The following is a 23,547-nucleotide window of genomic DNA, read 5'->3' as shown; positions in this document are numbered from 1 at the left end:
AGCTCCAAACATTATCTCTGTAACTCGTTTCATAGGTATTTTGTTCCCCATTCTAAGGAGGGATAAAGTATCCACACTTTGGGCTTCCTTCTTCTTGATATTCATGTGTTTTGCAAATTGTATCTTGGGTGTTCTAAGTTTCTGGGCTAATAATCCACTTATTAGTGAGTGCATATCATGTGAGTTCTTTTGTGATTGGGTCACCTCACTCAGGATGATATCCTTCAGATACATCCATTTGTCTGAGAGTTTCATAAATTCATTGTTTTTAATAGCTGAGTAGTACTCCATTGTGTAAATGTACCACATTTTCTGTATCCATTCCTCTGTTGAGGGACATCTGGGTTCATTCCAGCTTTTTATGGCTATTATAAATAAGGCTGCTATGAACGTAGTGGAGCATGTGTCCTTACTACATGTTGGAACACCTTCTGGGTATATGCCCAGGAGTGGTATTGCTCGATCCTCCAGTAGTACTATGTCCAATTTTCTGAGGAACCGCCAAACTGATTTCCACAGTGGTTGTACCAGCTTACAGTCCCACAAGCAATGGAGGAGTGTTTCTCTTCGTCCACATCCTTGCCAGTATCTGCTGTCACCTGAGTTTTTGATCTTAGCCATTCTGACTGGTGTAAGGTGAAATCTCGGAGTTGTTTTGATTTGCATTTCCCTGATGGTTAAGGATGTTGAACATTTCTTTAGGTGCTTCTCAACCATTTGGGATTCCTCAGTTGATAATTTTTTGTTCAGCTCTGTATCCCATTTTTAATAGGGTTATTTGGTTTTCTGGAGTCTAACTTCTTGAATTCTTTGTATATATTGGACATTAGCCCTCTACCGGATTTAGGACTGGTAAAGATCTTTTCCCAATCTGTTGGTTGCCTTTTTGTGTTTTTGACAGTGTCCTTTGTCTTACAGAAATTTTGCAATTTTATGAGGTCCTATTTGTTAATTCTTGGTCTTACAGTACAAGCCATTGGTGTTGTGTTCAGGAATTTTTCCCCTGGGCCCATATCTTTGTGGCTTTTCCTCACTTTCTCCTCTATAAGTTTCAGTGTCTCTGGTTTTATGTGGAGGTCAAAAATCCACCAGTGAACTCCTAAAGCTGATAAACAACTTCAATGAAGTAGCTGGATATAAAATTCAACAAATCAGTAACCTTTCTCTACACAAAGGATAAACAGGCTGAGAAAGAAATTAGGGAAGCAACACCCTTCACAATAGTCACAAATAACATAAAATACCTGGGTGTGACTCTAACTAAGGAAGTGAAAGATCTGTATGATAAGAACTTCAAGTCTCTGAAGAAAGAAATTGAGGAAGATCTCAGAAGATGGAATGATCGCCCATGCTTATGGATTGGCAGGATTCATATAATCAAAATGGCTATCTTGCCAAAAGCAATCTACACACTCAATGCAATCCCCATCAAAATTCCAACTCAATTCTTCACCAAGTTAGAAAGGGCAATTTGCAAATTCATCTGGAATAAAAAAAAAAAAACTAGGATAACAAAAACTAGTCTCAACAATAAAAGAACTTCTGGGGGAATCACCATCCCTGATCTCAAGCTGTACTACAGAGCAATTGTGATAAAAAAAAAAAAAAAAAAAAAAAAAAAGACTGCATGGTACTAGTACAGTGACAGACAGGTAAATCAATGGAATAGAATTTGAAGACCCAAAAATGAACTTACACACGTACAGTCACTTGATCTTTGACAAAGTAGCTAAAACCATCAAGCGGAAAGAAGACAGCATTTTCAACAAATGGTGCTGGCTCAACTGGTGGTTATCATGTAGAATAATGCAAATTGACCCATTCTTATCTCCTTGTAATATGTTTGCTAATGCTTTGAAAATATCTAATAGTGCATTTTGATTATATTCACCAACAGTCCACACTGGTAGTGTCCCAGGTTCATCCCCAACCTTCCTAAATTTGTTTCCACTTGTTGTTGTTACTTAAACTTACAGATTCCTGCTTGTACTACCCACATACACACTCAGCCTGAGCCCACCCACTGAGCCTGGTGAACCAAACATCCAGCCACTCCTTTTGAAAAATTTCTCTTCCTCCACAAGGAAGCCATCAACTTGTTAAGAGCTCCTCCTCAGGTAAAGGTAGGGGATGCTGAGTCTGCCCTGAGTCCATGCTAGAATGTTGACTGGCTTGATCCTGTTCAGACAACTATAGTTGCTCTTGTTTGAGTGCAAAGGTCCTGTCACAAAAAGAAGGTATTCTTTGGCTTCTTCCTCACCTTACCTCTGGCTCTCACAACCTTTCCACTTCCTTTTTCACATTGTTCCCTGAGCCTTGGGGCAGGAGTGAGGGTCTGGATGTAATACAGATTGGTGTAGCACTCCTCTGACTGACAATCAAAGTGCAGTGACTGACTCTCTGTGTTAAGTATAGTGAAGTGTCTGCTTGTTTTTGTTCTTTTAAATGTTAAAGATTCTTATCTCCTTTTTACTTGTCTACAATCCTTTGTCACTAAGTAGACAGCAATGAAAGCTCCTTGATGTACCATGAGGTTATTCACCTTGTCATATGTATCCTATTGGATGAGAAAATTCACATCCTGAACTTCAGAAATCATACAACCTATGATTCTCAGGATGCACATGAAGTGGTTCTGTTAGGTAATAGACAAGGTATGCATGCTTTTAATCTGAATTTAGCAATACAATCGGACCCCAGGGTTTCTAGTAGGGAAATGTCAAGAGGAAAGTTTCCCTTTGCACTTTCCTCCTTCTAAACATGGATGATGAGCTCAACATATACAGTGACCACCCATTGCATGAAGGTTAGGACATCTCTGTGTTTGAGGTTGAGGAGTTGAGTCAGTTACTTACACTGACTGTGCAGTAAGATGTGACATTAAGAATCTGACTGTTGGTGTCTTCACTGCTGACCTTTTAACAGGCATCTAAAGGGCTCCTGAGCCTTTGATGGCCAGGTTCATGGAGCCTCCAGACAACTGTAGAGGGAGAACCAGATAGCTCTTCCTCTGGGGAATAAAATGTGATTCCAACAAGGTGCCTGCTGCAAGAGCCTGGGACTCAGAATCAATCCCAGGACTCCACCTACAACCCTCAATAGTCATTTCTCTTATAAACATGCTTTCTCTCACACACATAAGCTATCAGCACAGTATTCCTATCTACTAAGACTTGAAGACAATCAGGGAATAATACATGATCCCAAACTATTGTCAGGAAACTTGATCTAAAGGTGATTCATAGCTGTTTCTTGAAAGGATGGGCTGGAAAAGTGGCTCCCTGGTTAAAAGTACTTGCTGATCTTATAGAGAGGACCTAAGTTCAGTTCCCAGCACCCACATGAAACTCTAACTATGAAGATTCTAGCACCCTCTTCTGGCCTCTACTGGGACCACATGCACATAGTGCACATACATACATGCCAGCAAACCATTCATGCAATTACATTTAAAAAAAATTTTTTAAACATAAAAACTACAAGGAATGAAAACTACAAGGAATGAAAAATTATTAGTAACAAAGGGGATATCACTGTATAACACTAAGCAGAAAAATAAAATAACACACTGCCAGTTCTAAGTATAGTCACCTCTCCATATAGATTGACAAAACATCCTTGGACTTAATTGATCACAGATAGAACACATGTGCATTGATAATCTACAGACTTTCTGTCTCCATAAAATATAAGACAATCACTGCCTATATAGGGTTTGCTATACGATAGTATTTCAGGAATTATAAGAAATTACCCCAAGTATACAAGAGGATGCATACAGGTGATCAATAAAATCCATCACTTTTAAATAAAAGTTTTGAACCTCCATGGATATTTGGAGGCATCTGCAAGGGCAAGAAGAGAGACTCTGAAGAAAGAAGTGCTTGATCTACATGGCATTTGGAAATAGATGAACAAAGAGGCGTTAATGCACACATGCACACACACGCACACATGCACACACATGCACACATGCACACACACATGCACACATGCACACACATGCACACATGCACACACACAAGCACACACACGCACACATGCACACATGCACACATGCACACACGTGCACACACGTGCACACATGCACACACGCACACACATGAGAGAGAGTCCCCTTAAGAGAGACTATTAAAGACCTGCCTTATTCATCAAGAGATTTTGAAACTTGTATTTCTGTTAAGTTTTGGACAGATCCTTACCTCAAAGCACCCTAGATTTCTACAGATTAATTTTTAGCCCCTTTCAAAGTACTAGAGAGATTGACTGGAAAGGTCTTACCTTCAACACAAGAAGGCTGTGCCCGAGTTGTGCCAGCCACCTGGCCTGGGAAGCAGGAACATTTGACCGTTTGAGAGCGCTCCTCTATGCGGTTCTTATTGCAGCAGCGGTGCACGGCGACCACCTCACAAGTACCTGGCTTGATCAGGTGGTGACCTGGGAGGTAATGAGAAAGCACACGGACCAGGTGCCGTTAAAGCAGAGCAGAATGACCAAGAACTTAGTGTCACTGTGACTACTGTATTGTTCTCACCTTCCATGCTGTCCCCACCCAATATGTTATGCTTATGTTATCTTGATAATATTTCCATTTGATGATATTTCAAAAAAATAATAAAATTAGTAAGAAAAGTGATGGCTCCTCTAGAGTCTCAGCTACAAAATTCCTGTTGTTGTTTTACATTCATGACAGGGCCCCAGAGATGTTGCTGAAATTAAGATTGCTGATTGGTTGATTTTAGAGGAGCATACCCTAGCTTATGTTGATAGAAATTGAATCTCATGAGCCCTTAAAAGCTGAAAGACTGAAAGCATACATGGGGTTAAGGACTATTACTGGCTTACAGATGGAGGCAGCAACATGTGGATGAACTAGAGGCATCTATCTTATCAAACATGATTTCCACCAAGAACCTGAAAGAGTCTGAAGCCAATTTGGCCCTCCAGGCTACCTAAAGGACTGCAGCCCTGTTGATAGCTTGACAGTATCTTCTCAGTCAGGAGACCCTTGGGAGATAATCAGCCAAATCCAGACTTCTCATCTTCTAGGGTGAGATGTTGATTTGATGGCAATGTGTTAGAGCAGCAATAGGAAACAAACTACCTGTTCACTCAGATTTACCAGTTTACATTTGACTACATTTGACACAACGTTCATGACCTGTCTCACTGATACTCATTTATGCCTCAAGACATCAGTGCATATTTTCTTAAAATAGACATCCTTGTATAATTAGTCAGATAACCTTCTGATTAATGCTGTCATGCAATATCTACACATGTAGGTAGTCCCGGCAATGCCCCATGCCTCCCCTGCCCAGATTCTATTAAGGAAGGCCTCACATTCACTTGTTACAGGCTAGTTAGCGCCCTTTTATTAGAACCTGTTCCTCAAATAGTCTTTTTTGACCTTAACATTGTTAAAAGAACACATGGAAGTCATTTTATAAAGTTTTCTCCCACTGTTTTGTTGTTGGTGGTGGTGGTGGTGGTGTTTTTGGTGTTGTTTTGGTTATGGTGTGTGTGTGTGTGTGTGTGTGTGAGAGAGAGAGAGAGAGAGAGAGAGAGAGAGAGAGAGAGAGAGAGATTCTTCCCCTTAATAAGAATCAAGTCATTCATTTTTAGTCAAGAACTTTGGTAGCAACTTCGTATTCTCCTACCAAGAATCACATGATGCCCTGCTATTCCATTCTTGCAATGTTGGCTTTAATCACCTGGTATCTTTCCGGCTTCTTTGTTGTGAGACTCTGTTTTCTCTAATAACTTAATATACATTTTGAGAAGAGAAATATTGAAATTATACACATCTTATTAACAACCCCCAATCCTCTCATTTTAGAACCCACTGATGATTTATACCTGAATCAATCATTAATTTGATGGTTATAAGACTGACTCTCTATCAGTATTCAAATTGCTCTGAATCTGCACAGAAGGACACCCTTCACACTTGACTGGTGTATTGTTTTGACATGGATCTCTATATTCTTAAACAATTTACTAAGCTTATGGCTCACAAGTACATTCTAGGCATGCTATTCTCCCCAGCTCTCCTCATTTCTCTAGCCATGATGACTTTTAAGAACTGGTCAAACTTAGAAGCCATGACATTCATATGTAGGTTTAGTGATTACTCCACTGGAGTAATCTGGACTCTGTTAGTGCACATATGTACATAGACATGGCATGAGTCTGTGCAGAAGTCAAGTTTTAGTCATGTGTCACAAGTCCATGCTACCCCCTCCTGTACTTGTCTATTACTAACAACAATGACAAACCTGACTCCCATAGTCCACACCGGAACAGAATGGATACCAGGCTTGTTTCATCACCAGTCCTGTGTAGCAGAAGCAGTGCCAGGTTATGTCAAAGGTAAAGAAGCTTCCATTCCTGGTGATCGCATCCCTCACTTAGGGATAACTATGGTGTAAGCAAATAAATTCTATGGCCAAGATCTATGTAGATGAGCCTGCAAAGCAAAGCTGCTCTAGTCACCCCTATCCCCACCCTTACCCCTACCCCTACCCCCACCCTTACTCCTACCCCTACCCCTACCCCTACCCCTACCCCTACCCCTACCCCTACCCCTACCCCTACCCCAGCTGGTCTGAGTGACTACAGTACACCATATAGAACTGAAGATTGTCATTCTTTTTTTTTTTCTGATGAATTAGATGTAACTGAACTTGGAAATATTAGAGCCAGATCGCCAAATGTAACCATACTCAAGACGAAGGATTCGACACAGATCCTGGGCAAGGGCATCAGCATTCCAACAATGAAAACAACAGTACGCCTTACTAGATTATTAAATGATCCTAGAGAGTCCATAATGAAGGCAACTCTATGCTTCATTTAGAAACTGAAAGAAATATGCTTTAATAACTTCCTAGAAAAGTTAACAAGTAATTTCAACCTTTAGTAATAACATGGTCTGCTTGGTGCTCTGTTGCTGTTTGGATAACTACACACAAACACAAATGCATTATCTTCTCGTCAAGCTTAGAATTGTTCCAGACCTCCCAGAATAATCACTTCCTCTGACTCGGGCTTATATTTACTTATACAAACCAATCTATTGTGCTTCCTTGCTTTTAAGACTTACTATATTATCTTCTAACCTGAAAGAAAATAGCACATCAAATAGCATCCTGCAATCATAATTGACACTATTTAAAGTCCTTAGGAGTACCCATATCAGACTATGTCTGAGAATTTGATGGGATCTCAGATTTGATTAAATATGGCAGGCACTGTTGTAAATGTTTTAAAAATATCCTGTGTGATCTAATAAAAATGCTGTGAGATAGGAATTATTCTTCGTCCAGTTATATTTCTTAACAAACTATATAAAAATTGTTTCACCCAAAGGTCACATAAAGACATGACTTGCATTTGAATCTCACCTCTTTACAGTCTGTATAGGATGGAAGAAAATGATGCCCCTGCCTCAACCATTCATACAGCATATGTCAGCATTCTACCGAAATTTAGTTTCCTACTTGATGAGAGTGTTTGTGTGACTCCAGACACACATGGGTTCTGGAAATAAGAGTCGTGGTGACACTGGACCTTAATCTCTGCTTAAATTGGTTTCATTCCTCGCCAGTCTCCCAATGCAGAAGGTAACACTCCTGAACAAGTATCAGCAAAGAACCCAGCACTGGCTGTACCCAGAATGAACTAATTGCAGTTGCTTAACCACTTGACTTAAAGCAAGGTCTCCAGAGAAGTAGGACAGAAAGGAGGTACACAGGATAAAGAGGCCCACTCTCTACAAATGACCACCCTGACACTCAGTCGGAAGCCATGCTTCAGTTCCACACTAAGGGCAGAAAAAGATGCCCAGGCACAAAGGCAAATCAGTAAGGTTTTTTTTTAAAGATTGGCCTTTTTATTCTCTTTTGAGCCTTCAGTGAGTTGGCTGAGGCCTGTACACACTGCAAAAGATGAACAAGTTAGACTATAAACTCAAATAAACATGCTCACTAACTCCCCAGGAATAACACTGGACCAAGTGTCTCAGCATCCCTTGGGAAAGTCAAGTTACCACAGAGAACTCACCGCCATGCATGTCATCAGACTCTGTATGATATACACTGTTGTTTGATGGAGGGAAACATAATCATTGACACAAACTTGTGGCTTTCATAGTAAACTTACCTCTAAAATGCACAGGACCCATGCCTGATATGTAACCCCAATAGCAAGACTGTATCAAGCAAGCTCACTTCTAACACAGAGAAGTTTCCCCCTTCAATAAGAGAGACATATTCTCATGGATGAGGTCCATGTGAAAACTTCAGTCAATGTTAAGAATGTAGTGATAAGTGACTTGCTATACATGCAACTTCTCAGGAGATTTAAAAGTTTGAGCATTGGTTTGGGGAGAGAAGATGGAGTAATCCAAAAGTAGGGCTATTTCCTGGAGGGGCACTGGATAAAAATAAAATAAAACCGAACCCCCTTTACCCTGCCTATGGAACTTTGTCAGTTGCTAGGCTGTTTCCCTTTGTGCTTTGTCTGTATGGGTAGATATAGATGTATTTATTTCTTTTCATTTGACCCAATCCTATGTACAGTATACAATGATCAACCAGACTACAGAACTGGTAGCTCTCAATGCTCTCTAAGACATGTTATTGAAGTGGGGAAACTTGAAACTGTTAAGTAATTCTTTTCCACACCTCTGAAGTCACATTCAAAGCTTGCATACTTTCTTTTCAAAAGAGAAGACTTAAGATATTGGCAGAACTGTAAAATGCAAGAAGCCTCTTCCCTCGCTCACCAGAATAGTTAATGTGCACAGCACTATTAAAGGGGTTATGATAATCCTTGCAATAAAAATTGATTGCTTCAGGATTGCTATGGAGGGTGGATTAGCTCCATCTGAAGAGTAAATAGCTTAAACACATATCAGGGCTTTTTTATTGTTATTAAATATGCCTTTAAGAAAATTTTCAAACAACATGGAAAATACTCATTTGTCCCAGGCAAGCAAGGCTGTTCTGCTGTGAAATGGATAAACTATAAAGCCACATACACAACAGAACTTCTGCTTGACTGTTGAAAGCCAGAACAGAGGGAGGACTTGGACTGGGATGGCTTCCTCTTGCTACTGTTTCCATAAAACCCTTTCCTGTGGAATCTTCTCCCCTCTTCCTCCTGGCCACTGCTCAAAAATACACCCTCCAAGAGAAGTCACACTCTCCAGCCATCCTCTCAGAAGACATAGCTCACGCCTGGTCTTCTATTTGGCATTTCTCTTCATGGAAGCAGAACCAAGGAGAGGGAGACAAATACAAAATTTTAGCACATGAAATCAAAGGAAAGACACAGAATATTATCAGTGCCTGTGGCAAAAACATGGCCAGTATCCCCAAGTAGTTTCTTTATGTTTATTATAACCCCATCCCAAAGTAATGTGTTTATGTAAAAAAGCACACATTCCAGTGCAGAAGCAAAGATTCCAATCATCATTAGCTGGATTTGATCAATACCTAAAAGAGACAAACATCTACTGAGTCTCTCCAGGTTTTCTACCAGCTCTTAAGGACAGAGAATTAAAGAAGCAAGTGACCTTGTGCTCGCTGTGTGGTAATACCAAATGGAAATGCCTTACAAAGCCCTGGGTACAAATGGGCATATCCTCATCTCAGGTAACAAGGCAAAGAGATGGGGACTTACAGAGTTGTAAAAGCTAAGATACACAATGTCACCTCCCAGATTTAGTAATTGGGCCTCTTAGAACTCATATGTATGTAGTAAATTATATATATATTATATATATATTATATATTTATATATTTTATATATATTTATATATAATATAATATAATATAATATAATATAATATAATATATATAAATATATATTTATATATATTTATTTATATATATATTTATATATATATTTATATATATTATATATATAATTATATATATATATATATGGATTAAATTATTTAATGAACATGAGACTTTAGTCACTAACATTTCTCTTTTTAACTATATTTATTTATTTAATAACTTTTAGAATGTTCTGTGTAGTAGGCACATGAAAATATAGCATCAAAGGTACTAAAAAATAAAGGTTAACTTCCTGTGGACCTTTTTATATTTTAATGATACAAGAAATGCAATTTAAAATAGGAAGGGCTTAACAAGTTGACATCTGAGTGTTAGGTGAGAAATTAAGGCTGCTAAGAAAAGCCTTCCACTGTGACAGAAGCTGTGTGAGAGGGTAAAGTTGGTAGAGTAATGAAGACAGAATGGGCAGGTCACATTATTTGTCCCTTTCCTCCAAGAGGGATAGGTCCCACTTGAAATTTTCAGCTTAGTATAATCAAGATGAAATGTATGTGTGTGTGTGTGTGTGTGTTTGAACCAAGGAATAGCACTATTAGGAGGTGTGTCCTTGTTTGAGTAGATGTGACCTTGTTGGAGGTAAGTGTGTTACTGTGGGAGTGGGCTTTGACACCCTCCTCCTAGATGCTTGGAAGACAGTCAGTTCCTGGCTTCCTTTAGATCAAGATATAGAACTCTCAGTTCCTCCAGCACTCTGTCTGCCTACATGCTGCCATGCTTCCTGTCATGATGATAATGGACTGAACCTCTGAACCTATAAACCAGCCCCAATCAAATGTTGGCCTTTATAAGAGTTGTCTTAGCCATGGTTCTTCATAGCAATGGAAACTCTAAGACTGTGTGTGTGTGTGTGTGTGTGTGAGAGAGAGAGAGAGAGAGAGAGACAGAGACAGAGACAGAGACAGAGACAGAGACAGAGACAGAGACAGAGAGAGACAGAGACAGAGACAGAGACAGAGACAGACAGACAGAGAGAGAGAGAGAGAGAGAGAGAGAGAAAGAGAGAGTGACAGAAGGGGGGGTAGATCAAAAAACCTTTGAATATGTACATGTCGAGCTCAGGAGAGAGGTCTGCTTTTAAGATGGACACTTGCTCATATGGAGTATTGAAACAGATAAAATCTCTAGGGGAAAAATAACAGCTAGAGAACAAAGAAAGGAATCATCTCAATGTTAAGAGGTTCAAAGGTGAGGAGAAAGTATCGCCTAGAAAGAGAACCAAGAATGGGTGGCTAATGTACAGGAAGGAAGCCAGTGAGCAAGGATCTAAAGATGAGAGCATAATCATGTTCAGAGTTTCTGGGAATCCACATAAGACAAGGACCACAATCTGCAGGTCACTGATACACTGATGGCTTTAAGAGAAGTGGAGGGAGGGTGGAGATAAGTCTTTCATGGAATGGGTTTGACAGTAAACAGGAAGTGGAAAACTGTGTACAGTAATGACTATTTGAGAAGTTCCATTATGAAAGGAAGGAGTCTATAATGCAGCTAATAGTGTATAGAGATGCTACCAATTAGGAATGGCAGCTGTGTGTCTGCAGGTAGAGAGGAACCTCACAGAGGTGTTTGAGTAGACAGAATGAATAGACCACCTAAACAGAGACAAACCTGTGATAAGAAGTTATGCAACTCCTGGATATTCTGACTCTCCCCAAGTTTTGAGATCTTGTCCCTGTGGAGAATGATCTATATGGGATACATAGCTCTCTCTATGTATTACTCTTACCACGAAAATAGCTGACCCCAAATCAACAACATAGGCTATATCTGTAAGTACCTCAGTGATTGTCCATGATGTTCTATGATGCAAAGTTCACACTGATAATTTCATAAAGACAGTGAAAGTTATTTTGAAAAATGCTCTGAATGCTATTCAGAGGTATTGATTATGTGGAAGGCATCAATCAGGAATTGGAAAGAACATCAACTGTATAGTCAATAGAGACTTGTTTAGGTGGAAAGGGGCTACCCTTGGGAAAATGAGGGATGTTGAATGTGTTACAAGCATCTATGATTATGGGACAAAAATTAGTGGAAAATGAAGATCATATTGGAATATATGACATGTCTCTCCCGGAGAAGCCATGTAGCAAAATTTAGTTTATGAATTTGATTCCAGTTCTGTTCCTCTTCCACTGAGGACCTCACTCTTAGGACCAGAAAGTACACTTTACGTTCCAACTTTACTCAAAGAAAAATTTGTCAATTGCCCAAAATATTCAACAAGAATAACTACTTCTATTCACTAATAGATGTAACAAGTAAATTTTTTCAACATTGTTTATAAATAAAAATAGTGAGTTAGGGAAGCAGAAACCGGCCTGAGTAGGACCACAGGCCTCATCCGGCCAGATCAGCGCCGGGGTAGCGGGAGCGCAGGGTTGCCTGACACCCGCCAGCTACCCACGACCCCCGCCGCAGGATTTTGGGACTCCTGGTGAGTGGAACACAGCTTTTGCTCCAATCCAATTGCGCGGGACCTGAGACTGCATTAGTTAGGGAAGCAGAAACCGGCCTGAGTAGGGCCACAGGCCTCACCCGGCAGGATCAGCGCCAGGGTAGCGGGAGCGCAGGGTTGCCTGACACCCGCCAGCTACCCACGACCCCCGCCGCAGGATTTTGGGACTCCTGGTGAGTGGAACACAGCTTTTGCTCCAATCCAATTGCGCGGGACCTGAGACTGCATTAGTTAGGGAAGCAGAAAACCGGCCTTAGTAGGACCACAGGCCTCATCCGGCCGGATCAGCGCTGGGGTAGCGGGAGCGCAGGGTTGCCTGACACCCGCCAGCTACCCACGACCCCTGCCGCAGGATTTTGGGACTCCTGGTGAGTGGAACACAGCTTCTGCTCCAATCCAATTGCGCGGGACCTGAGACTGCATTAGTTAGGGAAGCAGAAAACCGGCCTGAGTAGGACCACAGGCCTCATCCGGCCGGATCAGCGCTGGGGTAGCGGGAGCGCAGGGTTGCCTGACACCCGCCAGCTACCCACGACCCCTGCCGCAGGATTTTGGGACTCCTGGTGAGTGGAACACAGCTTCTGCTCCAATCCAATTGCGCGGGACCTGAGACTGCATTAGTTAGGGAAGCAGAAACCGGCCTGAGTAGGGCCACAGGCCTCACCCGGCAGGATCAGCGCCAGGGTAGCGGGAGCGCAGGGTTGCCTGACACCCGCCAGCTACCCACGACCCCTGCCGCAGGATTTTGGGACTGCTGGTGAGTGGAACACAGCTTCTGCTCCAGTCCAATCACGCAGGACCTGAGACTGCTCTGGTTGGGGAGGTAGAAATCCGGCCTACATAGGGCCACAACCCTCTTCCGGTCAGAAAAGCACCTGAGCAGCTGGGGCACAGGGTCTGCTGACACTCGCCAGCTGCCCACAACACCCGCCACAGGATCTTAAGACTTCTGGTGAGTGGAACACAGCTTCTGCTCCAATCCAATTGCGCGGGACCTGAGACTGCATTAGTTAGGGAAGCAGAAACCGGCCTGAGTAGGACCACAGGCCTCATCCGGCTGGATCAGCGCCGGGGTAGCGGGAGCGCAGGGTTGCCTGACACCCGCCAGCTACCCACGACCCCCGCCGCAGGATTTTGGGACTGCTGGTGAGTGGAACACAGCTTCTGCTCCAATCCAATTGCGCGGGACCTGAGACTGCATTAGTTAGGGAAGCAGAAAACCGGCCTGAGTAGGACCACAGGCCTCTTCCGGCTGGACCAGCACCGGGGTACCATCAGCTACCCACGACCCCCGCCGCAGGATTTAGAGACTGCTGGTGAGTGGAACACAGCTTCTGCTCCAATCTTTAAATAGTGACAACAATAACAACTAACCCCAGAGATTACCAGATGGCGAAAGGTAAACGTAATAATCTTACTAACAGAAACCAAGACCACTCACCATCATCAGAACCCAGCACCCCCACTTCGCCCAGTCCAGGGCACCCCAAAACACCGGAAAAGCTAGACACGGATTTAAAAGCATATCTCCTGATGATGATAGAGGACTTCAAGAAGGACTTTAATAACACACTTAAAGAAATGCAGGAGAACACTGCTAAAAAGGAAGAAGACAATAAAGTGGAAGCACAAAAATCACTTAAAGAATGGCAGGAGAACACTGCTAAAGAGTTACAAATCCTTAAAGAAAAACATGATAACATAATCAAACAGGTAGAAGTCCTTACAGAAAAACAGGAAAACACATCCAAACAGATGATGGAAATGAACAAAACCATACTAGACCTAAAAAGGGAAGTAGACACAATAAAGAAAACCCCAAATGAGGCAACACTGGAGATAGAAACCCTAGGAAAGAAATCTGGAACCATAGATACGAGCATCAGCAACAGAATACAAGAGATGGAAGAGAGAATCTCAGGTGCAGAAGATTCCATAGAGAACATCGGCACAACAATCAAGGAAAATGTAAAATGCAAAAAGATCCTAACTCAAAACATCCAAGAAATACAGGACATAATGAGAAGACCAAACCTACGGATAATAGGAGTGGATGAGAATGAAGATTTTCAACTCAAAGGACCAGCAAACATCTTCAACAAAATTATAGAAGAAAACTTCCCAAATCTAAAGAAAGAGATGCCCATGAACATACAAGAAGCCTACAGAACTCCAAATAGACTGGACCAGAAAAGAAATACCTCCCGACACATAATAATCAGAGCAACAAATGCTCTAAATAAAGATAGAATACTAAAAGCAGTAAGAGAAAAAGGCCAAGTAACATATAAAGGCAAGCCTATCAGAATTACACCAGACTTTTCACCAGAGACTATGAAAGCCAGAAGATCCTGGACAGATGTTATACAGACACTAAAAGAACACAAATTCCAGCCCAGGCTACTATACCCAGCCAAACTCTCAATTAACATAGATGGAGAAACCAAAGTATTCCACGACAAAACCAAATTCACACATTATCTCTCCACGAATCCAGCCCTTCAAAGGATAATAACAGAAAAAAAACAATACAAGGACAGGAACCACGCCCTAGAAACAACAAGAAGGTAATCCCTCAACAAACCTAAAAGAAGACAGCCACAAGAACAAAATGCCAACTTTAACATCAAAAATAACAGGAAACAACAATTACTTTTCCTTAATATCTCTTAATATCAATGGACTCAACTCCCCGATAAAAAGACATAGACTAACAAACTGGCTACACAAACAAGACCCAACATTTTGCTGCTTACAGGAAACTCATCTCAGAGAAAAGGATAGACACTACCTCAGAATGAAAGGCTGGAAAACAATTTTCCAAGCAAATGGCATGAAGAAACAAGCTGGAGTAGCCATTCTAATATCTGATAAGATTGACTTCCAACCCAAAGTCATTAAAAAAGACAGGGAGGGACACTTCATACTCATCAAAGGTAAAATCCTCCAAGAGGAACTATCAATCCTGAATATCTATGCTCCAAATACAAAGGCAGCCACATTCATTAAAGAAACTTTAGTAAAGCTCAAAGCACACATTGCACCTCATACAATAATAGTGGGAGACTTCAACACACCACTTTCACCAATGGACAGATCATGGAAACAGAAACTAAACAGGGACACAGTGAAACTAAGAGAAATTATGAATCAAATGGATCTGGCAGATATCTACAGAACATTCTATCCTAAAACAAAAGGATATACCTTCTTCTCAGCACCTCATGGTACCTTCTCCAAAATTGACCACATAATTGGTCACAAAGCAGGCCTCAACAGATATAAAAATATTGAAATTGTCCCATGCATCCTATCAGATCACCATGGACTAAGGCTGATCTTCAATAACAAAATAAATAATAGAAAGCCAACCTTCACGTGGAAACTGAACAACACTCTTCTCAATGATACCTTGGTCAAGGAAGGAATAAAGAAAGAAATTAAGGACTTTTTAGAGTTCAATGAAAATGAAGCCACAACATACCCAAACTTATGGGACGCAATGAAAGCATTTTTAAGAGGAAAACTCATAGCTCTGAGTGCCTCCAAAAGGAAACTAGAGAGAGCACACATTAGCAGCTTGACAACACACCTAAAAGCACTAGAACAAAAGGAAACAAATTCACCCAAGAGGAGTAGACGGCAGGAAATAATCAAACTCAGGGGTGAAATCAACCAAGTGGAAACAAGAAAAACTATTCAAAGAATCAACCAATCAAGGAGCTGGTTCTTTGAGAAAATCAACAAGATAGATAAACCCTTAGCCAGACTCACTAGAGGGCACAGGGAAAGCATCCTAATTAACAAAATCAGAAATGAAAAAGGAGACATAACAACAGATCCTGAAGACATCCAAAACACCATCAGATCCTTCTACCAAAGGCTATACTCAACAAAACTGGAGAACCTGGATGAAATGGAGAAGTTCCTAGACAGATACCAGGTACCAAAGTTGAATCAAGATCAGGTTAATGATCTAAACAGCCCTATATCCCCCAAAGAAATAGAAGCAGTCATTAATAGTCTCCCAACTAAAAAAAGCCCAGGACCAGATGGGTTTAGTGCAGAGTTCTATCAGACCTTCAAAGAAGATCTAATCCCAGTTCTTCACAAACTATTCCACAAAATAGAAACAGAAGGTACTCTACCCAACTCATTCTATGAAGCCACAATTACTCTGATACCTAAACCACAAAAAGACCCAACAAAGATAGAAAACTTCAGACCAATATCCCTTATGAATATTGATGCAAAAATCCTCAATAAAGTTCTTGCTAACCGAATCCAAGAACACATCAAAACAATCATCCATCCTGACCAAGTAGGTTTCATCCCAGGGATGCAGGGATGGTTCAATATACGGAAATCCATCAACGTAATCCAGTATATAAACTAACTCAAAGACAAAAACCACATGGTCATCTCGTTAGATGCGGAAAAAGCATTTGACAAGATCCAACACCCATTCATGATAAAAGTCTTGGAAAGATCAGGAATTCAAGGCCCATACCTAAACATGATAAAAGCAATCTACAGCAAACCAGTAGCCAACATCAAAGTAAATGGTGAGAAGCTTGAAGCAATCCCTCTAAAATCAGGGACTAGACAAGGCTGTCCACTTTCTCCATACCTATTCAACATTGTACTTGAAGTCCTAGCCAGAGCAATTCGACAACAAAAGGAGATCAAAGGGATACAAATTGGAAAAGATGAAGTCAAAATATCACTTTTTGCAGATGATATGATAGTATATATAAGTGACCCTAAAAATTCCACCAGAGAACTCCTAAGCCTGATAAACAGCTTCGGTGAAGTAGCTGGATATAAAATTAACTCAAACAAATCAATGGCCTTTCTCTACACAAAGAATAAACAGGCTGAGAAAGAAATTAGGGAAACAACACCCTTCTCAATAGTCACAAATAACATAAAATATCTTGGCGTGACTCTAACTAAGGAAGTGAAAGATCTGTATAATAAAAACTTCAAGTCTCTGAAGAAAGAAATTATAGAAGATCTCAGAAGATGGAAAGATCTCCCATGCTCATGGATTGGCAGGATCAACATTGTAAAAATGGCTATCTTGCCAAAAGCAATCTACAGATTCAATGCAATCCCCATCAAAATTCCAAATCAATTCTTCAACGAATTAGAAAGTGCAATCTGCAAATTCATCTGGAATAACAAAAAACCTAGGATAGCAAAAACTCTTCTCAAGGATAAAAGAACCTCTGGTGGAATCACCATGCCGGACCTAAAGCTCTACTACAGAGCAATTGTGATAAAAACTGCATGGTACTGGTATAGTGACAGACAAATAGACCAATGGAATAGAATTGAAGACCCAGAAATGAACCCACACACCTATGGTCACTTGATCTTCGACAAGGGAGCTAAAAACATCCAGTGGAAGAAAGACAGCATTTTCAACAAATGGTGCTGGCACAACTGGTTGTTAACATGTAGAAGAATGCGAATCGATCCATTCCTATCTCCTTGTACTAAGGTCAAGTCTAAGTGGATCAAGGAACTTCACATAAAACCAGAGACACTGAAACTTATAGAGGATAAAGTGGGGAAAAGCCTTGAAGATATGGGCACAGGGGAAAAATTCCTGAATAGAACAGTAAGGGCTTGTGCTGTAAGATCGAGAATTGACAAGTGGGACCTCATGAAACTACAAAGCTTCTGCAAGGCTAAAGACACCATCAATAAGACAAAAAAACCACCAACAGATTGGGAAAGGATCTTCACCTATCCTAAATCAGATAAGGGACTAATATCCAATATATATAAAGAACTCAAGAAGGTGGACTCCAGAAAGTCAAATAACCCCATTAAAAAATGGGGCTCAGAACTGAACAAAGAATTCTCACCTGAGGAATACCGAATGGCAGAGAAACACCTGAAAAAATGTTCAACATCCTTAATCATCAGGGAAATGCAAATCAAAACAACCCTGAGATTCCACCTCACACCAGTCAGAATGGCTAAGATCAAAAATTCAGGTGACAGCAGATGCTGGCGAGGATGTGGAGAAAGAGGAACACTCCTCCATTGTTGGTGGGATTGCAAGCTTGTACAACCACTCTGGAAATCAGTCTGGCGGTTCCTCAGAAAATTGGACATAGTACTACCGGAGGATCCAGCAATACCTCTCCTGGGCATATATCCAGAAGATGTCCCAACCGGTAAAAAGGACACATGCTCCACTATGTTCATAGCAGCCCTATTTATAATAGCCAGAAGCTGGAAAGAACCCAGATGTCCCTCAACAGAGGAATGGACACAGAAATTATGGTACATTTACACAATGGAGTACTACTCAGCTATTAAAAAGAATGAATTTATGAAATTCCTAGCCAAATGGATGGACCTGGAGGGCATCATCTTGAGTGAAGTAACACAATCACAAAAGAACTCACACAATATGTATTCATTGATAAGTGGATATTAGCCCAAAACTTAGGATACCCAAGATATAAGATACAATTTGATAAACGCATGAAACTCAAGAAGAATGAAGACCAAAGTGTGGACACTGTGCACCTTCTTAGAATTGGGAACAAAACACCCAGGGAAGGAGTTACAGAGACAAAGTTAGTAGCTGTGATGAAAGAATGGACCATTTAGAGACTGCTGTATCCAGGGATCCGTCTCATAATCAGCTTCTAAACGCTGACACCATTGCATACACTAGCAAGATTTTGCTGAAAGGACCCAAATATAGCTGTCTCTTGTGAGACGATGCCGGGGCCTAGCAAACACAGGAGTGGATGTTCACAGTCAGCTATTGGATGTATCACAGGGCTCCCAATGGAGAAGCTAGAGAAAGTACCCAAGGAGCTAAAGGGATCTGCAACCCTATTGTTGGAACAACATGATGTACTAACCAGAACCCTGGAGCTCTTGTCTCTAGCTGCATATGTATCGAAAGATGGCCTAGTCGGCCATCAATGGAAAGAGAGGCCCATTGGACTTGCAAACTTTATATGCCCCAATATAGGGGAATGCCAGGGCCAAAAGAATGGGAATGGGTGGGTAGGGAAGTGGGGGGCGCTATGGGGGACTTTTGGGATAGTATTGGAAATGTAATTGAGGAAAATATGTAATAAAAATATAAAAAAAAAAAAAATAAAATAAAAAAAATAAATAAATAAATAAAAATAGTAATTTTTAACCATTTCAGTTTGTTTCTTACCTTAGTTCTGTAAGATAACTAATAAGCATGTCATTTCTAATAAATCCTTTTTTCTTTTTCTGTAACTCAAAATACTATGTAACGTAAGGAGTTTCCTCCCACCATTTTTCTTAATCGGAGGTCTGTTGTTTCTACTATTCATTGCCAAGAATACTAGCAGCTAAAAGACTGATTGTTTCTAAAGACAATAAAGCTAATGGTGTGACTTCATGGTAATAGTTGATCTTATTATTAAGAAATGTTAAACTTTAGGGTGCATGGCATGTGTTATATAAACACAGAAATTGACTTCCTACTGAGCTACAACATACTTTATTTTCCTGCATTTGATGGGTACTCTAACAAACTGTCAGACAGTGAACTGTGTCACCCTAAAATCTATCTGTTAAAACCCCAAAGTAGCCATGCTTAGAGGACTTTGTAAAAGAGATGGAGTCAGGGTCAGTGAGGCCATAAGAGTCAGGTCTCCAATCAGTATTATGTCCTTGTAAGCTGAACCACTGGAGGACTAAATGTTTGCTTACATAAACATAAAGATCATGTGAGTGTGAGCTCTCAGAGAAAAAAGATGGCTGTCACAATCTAAAAACAGAGCCCTCACTAGAAACCAAACTGCTGCAAGCCCAAGATCAAAAGTTGTCAATGCGTGACAAATTTGATAAGTCTGGCTCAGCAGAACTGCGATGAAATAAGTTCCTATTCTTTATGCCAACCAACCTATGATACTTTGTTATGGTGGTCCCAGCTACCTGACACTTAGCAATTATCATTTTATAGGCTGGAAAAAAGACAGAATGCTTCCTGTTAAGAGTTATCACCGCAGAAACACAATTGAGTAAATCAAACCTCTTGGGATCATTAAGGTTTCTGAGAAATCTTTCACAACTTGCTCCTATGTGTGGAAAATTGGCTTTTTCGATGCCATTCAGGACACTAGGAAATACTGATTACAAGGCAAGATCTACGTCCTATACTGTGGGTAGTTCAGCCCCTGGCTGCCACTGACTTTGTATCAGTATAGATTACCAAAATACCAAATTATATTAGAGAATGACCTTGTTCTTGGGGAACACATGTGACCTGTCACTTGTTTTCAACCTCAGAAAAAAAGAATATATGGATAGGCAGATAAACAGTGAACTAATACTTCTAATATGGCAGCATGCCAATGGGCTGTAAGTCTACAACATGATAGAAGGTAAAGATGTCTGTTTTGATTTCTTTAATCTGAAAGCCTTCCAAATATAAATGTGCATGGCAGAGGGAAATCAACCAATAGAAGTAACTAGAAATCAACATGAGGGGAAAGTTCCAGGAACTCCCAGGCCTTCATGCTCCTGCCTAGCTGCTTTGCTATCTGCTAGTTTCTGTAAGATTTTCAAGAAATGATTTCACTTCTCTTCACCCTGTTTTCCTTGTCTGCAAAATAATAAACTCAGGGAGCAGATGTGAGAATTCATAGTGATATGAGTGATCGGCTGACAGTGGTACCTGACGTTAGTAAGGATAGAATTTAACAACAGAATGATCATACAGACACCCATAACCCTACTGAAGTTACCATGGACTTAAGCAGATCTTAGACTGCATAAAATAACTGGGTTTACCTTGTCCATTTTGAAAATCAAAATGGTTCAATGGAGGAATGAAGAGCTTTGTGTCTCATCCACCAGAAAGATGAATAGCAACAGGTTTGTAGCTCATCTTGAGGTGGATTGCCATGGAAAATGCTGGCAATCAGCAGAAGAAAAAAGTAGATCCTTGTAAGACTCAGAGTGTCAGGGTGAGAGCCCAGGAAAAGACATGAAGTTCCCCCACAATTGTCACCACACTTCTACAGCTGGCAACCAAAGAAAGTTGAACAGGAGAGAATCCCAGCACACTCCTCGCTTTGGGGAACTTTCCCAGTCATCACAGTTGATGGAACAAGCTAGAGTTCTGATTTTGGGGAGAATCCCACATGGTCTTCCTGCGAACTCCCACTCTAGTATCACATAAGGTGTCACATAAGATACAAACTCCTGCCCAAATGCATACCTCCCCCTGGGACCTCACAACTACCCACTGTTGTGTGACTGTTTCCTTCTAGTTAAAACATTCCCTCCTGGATGGAAGAGAATAACACTCAGGATGTAAATAAATCAAGAGTCACAAACGCCATCCCCAAAGTAATTGGAAAAGCAAATAAGCAACTGCTGGAAAGGGAACACCTTGAATGGCCACACTGTTTGACAGTTGTACAGGGGGCTCCAGGGACCTGAGTTGTCTCCCTTCCTCGTATAAGATTTTCCATGATGCCTTTAAATCAACTTCTATGTAAGTAACCTCTCACCTAAGTACAGAACCAGTAAAACCACTGGTTCATCGAGCTGGAGTTGAGGAGAACTGTTCCATTAACCCATTAAGCCCACAATGGGATGCATAGCCATTTGTGGGTACCATCCCAGGAACAGTCCCACAATACAACTGGTACCCAAACAGGACTCAAAAGAACCAAAGAGGAGTAAAGGAGGGGTGGTTGGTTAGTGATGAGACAACTGTGGCTGATCCTTCTAAGTGCCACGGACTGGCCCCAGTCGGCCTCCCTCAATCCGTAGAAGAAATTTTGGGGTTCCAGTTACAAGTGGGCAAGGAGTTGGTGATGAAAAAGGGGTGACAAAAAGACACGAACACAAGAGAGTGTGGTATCAGAATGTAATTTGTCTCAAAGCAAGCACCAGTCTTATAAGTGACTTTTTCACAAAACAGAGGAATGCATACAAAAAGCTAACAGGAGCCAACTGGGATTAAAATCAATGTTAACAACTGGGATTAAAAGCAGCCCCACCTAAGGTCAGCTTTATCTTAGAAGCCAGGGGCAAGAACTTCATGCCCTTGCCATAGTTCCAATTCTAGTCTATTGTATAGTCCACCTTTCCTCTAGGCCACTGTAAATTCCAGTGTATAGGTGTAATTCTATAGTTCTAAGTATCTACTCTGATTCCTTCTTAGACCACAACCTTCTCTCTTCCTAGATAATGGTAAATTCTTGCATATGGGAGTAGCTTAGCTATTAGTTTAAGTGATTGTGGGCGGGGGGAGAACCTTTATACTAATAAGTAATGTAGTCTGCTATACATAACTATAATGAAGATTCTAAGTTTACTTAGCTAAGCTTACCCTGAGATTTCTAACTCTTATCCAGTAAAATACTGTAACAAAGCATGTAAGACCCTCTACACTATTGCAGGGACAAATCTGGGGCATTCTAGCTATGGGAATGCCAAATTTCCAGGAGACTAAGTTTCTATGAACTTTTCGCCTCAGGACTGAATCGAGATTTGGGGGACCTGTCATGCGTGTCACTACTGGAGTGGATGTAGCATCTAAGGACAGACCATCTGCAGAGCAAACTTTCCTAGGGTGGTGTGTAGTCATGTGATTTTGTTATGCTGGATTGTACTCCCTCAGATGGGTGACAGGATACAATGAAACCTGAGCTGTCTGACAGTGGAATACACCTGAATAGAATCCAAAGCAGAGCATCTTCCTTAGTAGGAGATGCTATGCATCTGTGATGAATGGGGCTCGCTGTTGGAATATGAGGACATCCCAACAACCACTGGTGTACTAGAGAATATAGTGCAACCCCTGAGAGAATCACATGTGAGAGGGAATCATAAGCCAACTTTGTGGCCTTTGCTATGAAATACAACTAAGGCTCAGTTGTCCTCTCAATAGAAACATGCCTGTATAGAGGGGAAATCACAATAGGAAAATGGCATATAGCCATCATCTACTGCACCTGCCCCTGAGTTACCAGAAAAAGTGGGAAAGTGGGGGGTGAAACGCAGCTATTGACTGGCAATTTTTCATAACTGGCAGGATGCAAAGGGAAATTAGATCTGAGCTGAGAAACCCTTCATAGAATTCAAAAGGGTTCATCTTTGGAACTCATAGGGGGGGAAATTCAGAGAACGAGGAGGAAGACAATATAGCAGAAGTGATGAAAAATGCCTCTCAGATTCAAGCTTTAGTAG

General features: G+C 41.0%; 1 protein-coding gene across 1 annotated transcript in view; it reads right to left on the bottom strand.

The window, feature by feature from the left end:
- The window catches only part of Tafa4 (TAFA chemokine like family member 4), a 238,275-nt gene that overhangs the window by 41,132 nt on the left and 173,596 nt on the right, over positions 1–23,547 (bottom strand). The window contains exon 4 of the mRNA XM_085840865.1: positions 4,282–4,437. Within this exon, the coding sequence (XP_085696991.1) occupies positions 4,282–4,437 (156 nt within the window). The remainder of the gene's footprint in view (positions 1–4,281; positions 4,438–23,547) is intronic.

The sequence above is a fragment of the Mus caroli genome, unplaced genomic scaffold, assembly GCF_978045245.1.
Source record: "Mus caroli unplaced genomic scaffold, Mus_caroli_1 scaffold_7, whole genome shotgun sequence".
Taxonomy (NCBI): domain Eukaryota; kingdom Metazoa; phylum Chordata; class Mammalia; order Rodentia; family Muridae; genus Mus; species Mus caroli.
Note: the sequence above shows the minus strand (reverse complement) of the source record. Positions and strands in the feature narration are given on the sequence as shown.